Genomic DNA, 5,282 nt, shown 5'->3' with positions numbered 1-5,282 from the left:
GGACATGCAGGTGCACTGAATAATCTCCAGAGCCTTTGAGAATGATCAGAAAGACCCCAGAACAAACCAGGTGTTTCTTAGCCGGTACAGGAACCTCGAGGATAAGATAACAGCAGAGAAATGCTCTGATCCTGCACGCCCCACTGTGGCAAAACTCCCATTAACTTTAGTGGGTTTTGTGCCCAAGCAAGGACTTCAGTAACAGGCTCTAAGTCCTTGTATGGTATAAGGAGGCTTTACCAAGTGGGGGCGGTGAACTACACAGGCAAATTCGGGTTAAGATTGCCTGCAAAAAGACTGCAGGACTGGGGACTGCCTTTGTTACTCTTGATTCTACTCTTCTATTTCCACCTTCAATATTTCAGACCATGAGAGAATTCGTGGTCTGGTTTGGCCTTAACAACAGAGGGAGGTGTGCTTATCTGATTGGGAGAAGGCTGGTGACGTGGTGGCAGACCTGCTTTATAGCCCTGGGACACTGCTGCGCACCTATTCCTGCCCTGAAAGCCCCAGACGGGTTCTTTGGCTGCCCTCAGGCCAGATGGCAAGCGCCCTGCTCCTGATGCTGCTGCTCTCCCTCGCCTCAGCCCAGTCGTTTTCTCACCAGCGAGGCCTCATCTTCAATTTGGTAAGAGGAGGCTGGAAAATGCAGAGTTTGCCTGGGCTCGATCCCATGTGCTCTCCAGGGAGGGGAAGTCTCTTGGAGTGGAGGGGAATTAGCTGCCCTTCAGATTTGCAGGCTCTGGCTCAGAATATCCCCTGGCTTCCTTTCTGTGTTCAGTTAGATTCCTTGGGAATTTCCTGTGCTGGAGGAGAGAGGTTTTCAAAGGCATCTATTGCAGCTTAGTACTTCATTTCAATTTATTTCCTTCATTCTAATGACTTCATGGGCATTTCTGTGGCCCCTCCCCATACTCATAGGGCAATGACTCACAAACCCCAGATGGATTAATTCTAGCTGCCCCACTCCCCATGTGGCAGGGAATTATCATTCTCCCCATTTTACAGATGGGGAAACTGAGGCACAGAGCGATTAATGGCCTGCTTTGCAACAGTGTCAAGCAATCCTATCTCCCATTGAAGCCATGGGGTGGGGATCAGCATCTCTGAATATCAGGCCATTACTACGTATCATGGCCAAAAAGGAAGCTTATGGCAGAGCCAGGAACAGAGCCAGAACGGAGGTTTCTGGTGTCCCAGTCCAGGGCTTTAGCCATATGGCAGTTGCCACACACTGCCTTAACCATAAGCCAATTCATTGGGCTTGGGACATAAAAGGTGATGGAGCCAGTCAGAATGTGCAACCCGAACCAAGCCCTGGAAACCACAGCCAGGGCCTTTGTGGGATTCAGGGTGAAGAGGGGGAAATGTCAGATTCTTGGAGTAGGACACTGGGGACGGGACACGCAGCTTCCTGGGCACATCCCGTCTGTGAAATAGTGTTTTACCCTGAGCTGGCAATGGCAGATTGTGTGTGTGTGCAAGCGTGCACAATGGACTCACTTTTGGGGGCGGATTCTGCTATCCTTACGTGTGATTTATTCAGGGCAAACTCCTATTGACCTCCCTGGGCGTCTTACTTAAGTCAGAACTGAAGAAAAACTTCAGGATTTGGCCTATAGTGAATTGGATGAAATAAAACTTCATTTAGACTGTGTGTGTGTGTGTGTGTGTGTGTGTCCATAAAGTTCCACGCGGTATGTGCGTGCCTATAGATACACGCTCCGCACCGAGATATACTCATAAGAAACCACCAGAGGACTTCTGTTCTCTGCCAGCGGAGACACGCCTGGCGTGCGTGTGACAGAGGGCAGCTGCAAGGTGTGGCTCCCCGTCTGTGATAGGAAGAGGCACAGGGAGACTGACCTTAGCTCTGGGGCCCTTGGGGGTCCAGGCGTCGGCTCTCACTGTGCTTTCCTTCCAGGACAATGGGGAGCTGTGTCTGCAAAGCGCTCAGTGCAAAAGCAGGTGTTGCCACAGGACTGACATGTTAAGCCTGGCTCGTTGTGCGAACCGAGCAGCCGAGAATCAGGAGTGTTCCCCCAAGGTACGTGGCACGCTAGCTCTGGCTCATGCTCCCACAGATGTGCCTTGTCCTTCCTCCTTAAGCGGCGGGTAAAGCAGCTGAGACCGGATGTGCAGGCAGCTGATAGAGACCCACGTTTGCAAATTGTTTGTGGGTAACAACAATGGGGAGGGGCAAAGCCCCAGCAGCTTGGGGATCCCAGTCCAAACACTTGAACCTTTGTGGCCCCTTTTCTGTGACCTGCCGATAGTCCCTAGTGCTCTTCCTCCTTGTGCCACCCCCTCTAAAAATCTTGGGTGCCCTCAACACCTTCCATGCAGCTAGGGCTGGATCTTCAAGGCAGGTCCCTCCCACTCTGAAACACCTCCTCTCCAAGGTAGCCCTCATCCCCCCTCTAGTAACAGCTGCTTTCTGAAGGAAGGCTGCATGGCTCACTTGCTCCTTGCTCTCTTGGCAGGAGCTTACCTGGTGATGGAGACCAGCAGCCCCTCTGCGGGACCTTCCTAACACCCCACTCAAAGACTGGGCAATTCTAGGGCTTTCCATTTAGCTGCCTCTGGCAGGTGAGGCTGATGATTTGTTTCCAGGCTGTGCTGTCTGATCGCACAGGAAGGCCTGATCCTGGACGAACAAAGGGTACGGGACCAGGGGTAATACCACCTCTGGGTCAATACAGGGAGGTATCAATGTAACAGCCTGCTAGACAACAGACTGCTTTGCTGAGGCCTTGCTGGTAGACCAGAGGCGGCACTGGGCATGCTGCAGTGTGCCGTACTATGACCCAGACCTTTGTGTCCCGTGCAGAGCATCTACGGGGTTTACTACAAGTGTCCCTGTGAGAATGGCTTAACCTGCGAGACTGATAAGAGCATCGTGGGATCCATCACCAACACCAACTATGGCATCTGCCAGGATCCTGGGAGCTTGTCCAAGTAAAAGTGGAGTAACGGCATAGGAAATGTTCCCACGCCCGCGCCCCGCAGCCGTCACCCCCTTCCCACGCCCGCGCCCCACAGCCGTCACCGCCTTCCCGCGCCCCACAGCCGTCACCCCCTTCCCACGCCCGCGCCCCACAGCCATCACCCCTTCCCATGCATGCACCCCTCCTCTCCACCATATCTACTGTATACACCAGGCACCTCTTCCCATTCTCCTTTCTCTGCACCTCTCACTCCACACCATGCAGATATCTGGCTCGTTGTCCCCAGACCCCTTTCACCCAGCCCACACACTGATCCCTCTTGCTGTCACCAACACCTGCACCCGTCCCTCCACACCGATCCACACCACACACGCACACACCTACACTCAGCTCTGCTGGAGTAATGCACACGGATCCTGAATGACATTTGATTATCGGGTGTCCCTCTGTGCTGGGTCTGACAATTCAGAGCACCCTGGGTGAAACAAGAACGCATCAGTTCAATACCCTCCAAGAGCCATTATTGTTTCTCCCCCAGCCCTCAAAAATAACTACCCGCCTCTATTGCGCACTGTATCTTCAGCTGACACTTTGCAAAAGGGGCTGCAGCCCCCTTTCTGGTGCCCCCTCCTGAATCCCATTGTTCATAAGCTGTGCCAACCTCACCCAGCCTTGGCCCTGACTTCCCACTGATTACATCATTGTCTCTCTTTCTGCAAGAACAGCCCGGCTTCTTCATGGGACTGCTGCAACTCTTGTGCCCATCCATGTCACCCTAACCGATCTGGCTGGGGATGGGCCGGGGGAAAGGCGCTCTTGTTGGACTTTCCACTAAAACGTTTCTTCTCCTGGGGTAACGTGAGATCAGGCATCGTTCCCCATCTCCTCCAGTTAATACACAGGTAGCTAGGCCAGGATCTGTTCCAGGGACCAAGATAGAGAGAGCAAAGGGCCTGTAGCAGGTGGGAAGGGAGAGGTTGGGTGGAAGGTAGGGTAGAGGGGACTTCAGACCAACTCAAAGAAGGCTCATGCCTTGGGCAGAACAAGGTTGGAGAGGGATTTCCTCTCTCTAGGTGAAATCCACCCCTGCACAATGGGTACTTCAGGTGGTGCAAAAGCCCTGGTCCGGGGTGAATTAATCTCCTAGACTGATGCTTGCTCAGTATTCGTGCTGGGCATAGAACTGCGGGCAGTACTGTAGCTGGTTAACTCAGCCGGTCATTCTCCCTGTGGACTACATAGGGCAGATTGCAATTATCTCCGATTGAGTCCATCACTGAAATCATTCAACTAGCAGCTTTCTTTTGCTCTCCAGCAAGACCTCACCTCCCAGGATGCACCCTGGCCACGCAACTCCCACAATGCACTGCCTTTCCTCCCCCTGAGAGGAGATCAGGGTGCATTGTGGAAGACTGAGTCCAACCAGGGAGCCTGGTCTACAGCGGTGAATGGGAGCATGAGGCACCCAAGCTACAATTCCCATGAGGCACCGCAGCAGCCTTTCAGAATTGAACCATTTTGGTTTTCAGCCAAAATACTTCAGACTTTGATTTTTCTTTCTCTCCAAAAGTCAAATTTTTCTGCAGGGAAACCCCCCATTTTCTGACCCCCTCTAGTGATGCCACCTCCTAAGTGGTGTTACCCGAGAGCTCTATGCATGTGTACATAATCCGTAATCGTGTAAATAGTTAATAGATAAGGGGCCAATAGCGGGCAGAGTCCCTGGGTTTTGTAGGACAAATAAAACTTGTTAGCCTTGTGCCTTGCAAATGGCTTTCTTAGTGCAAGCTCTTCACAACTGTTGTTAATCCAGCATCAGGAGTGAGAGTTGTTTGCTCCTCTGTTGTGTCACGCTAGCAATGGCCGTGAGCAGCAGTTCACCCCCTGCTGCACACTTCTGCGCTGCACACTTCTGCGCACACTGGGGCTTTGCCTGGCTTTCTTCTTTTTTTAGAAAGGGAGTAGTGTATAGGAATAGGGCGGTACCCCTTTAAATAGGTTGTCTGCCCTCTAGTGGTGCTCATTGTATCCCATGTTTCAGAAGGCTCCAAAATCCGAGCTCAGCAGTGATGTGTCTGTGTGGCTAGGCTTTGCATGTTGTGTATACTCTTCAGTAAATGTGGTTATTTGGGTCCCACCATGCCCTGTGGTTCTTGCATATTGTTTACTGTGTAAAGAGAGGGACACAAGGGGAAACAGAGGCACCCAGCAAGTCAGTGTCAGAGCCATGAACCCAGAGCCCAGCTCTCCTGACTCCCCATTAGCTCTAACCACTAAACTATCCTTCCTTTTGTGGCTTATTTATTTGCATTGCTCTAATGAGAGCTTAGCCTG

The 5,282-nt window shown here is 52.1% G+C and overlaps 1 protein-coding gene across 1 annotated transcript; it reads left to right on the top strand.

Moving 5' to 3' along the window:
• Window positions 1-514: 514 nt before the first annotated feature.
• On the top strand, window positions 515-5,040 carry CLPS (colipase). The gene is made up of 3 exons (XM_048827133.2): window positions 515-628; window positions 1,925-2,047; window positions 2,831-5,040. The coding sequence occupies exons 1-3, from the start codon at window positions 542-544 to the stop codon at window positions 2,960-2,962; spliced, it is 342 nt and encodes a 113-aa protein (XP_048683090.1). The 5' UTR covers window positions 515-541; the 3' UTR covers window positions 2,963-5,040.
• Window positions 5,041-5,282: the final 242 nt, after the last annotated feature.

This window comes from Caretta caretta, chromosome 21 (assembly GCF_965140235.1).
Source record: "Caretta caretta isolate rCarCar2 chromosome 21, rCarCar1.hap1, whole genome shotgun sequence".
NCBI classification, from domain to species: domain Eukaryota; kingdom Metazoa; phylum Chordata; order Testudines; family Cheloniidae; genus Caretta; species Caretta caretta.
This window is presented reverse-complemented; position numbering and strand designations above follow the sequence as displayed.

Excerpts from the sequence above, each read along its gene's own strand:
- CLPS (XM_048827133.2), top strand. The coding sequence starts at position 542 with ATGGCAAGCGCCCTGCTCCTGATGCTGCTGCTCTCCCTCGCCTCAGCC. Across the intron at positions 629-1,924 it reads GAGGCCTCATCTTCAATTTG|GACAATGGGGAGCTGTGTCT; the intron begins GTAAGAGGAGGC and ends CTTTCCTTCCAG. Across the intron at positions 2,048-2,830 it reads ATCAGGAGTGTTCCCCCAAG|AGCATCTACGGGGTTTACTA; the intron begins GTACGTGGCACG and ends TGTCCCGTGCAG.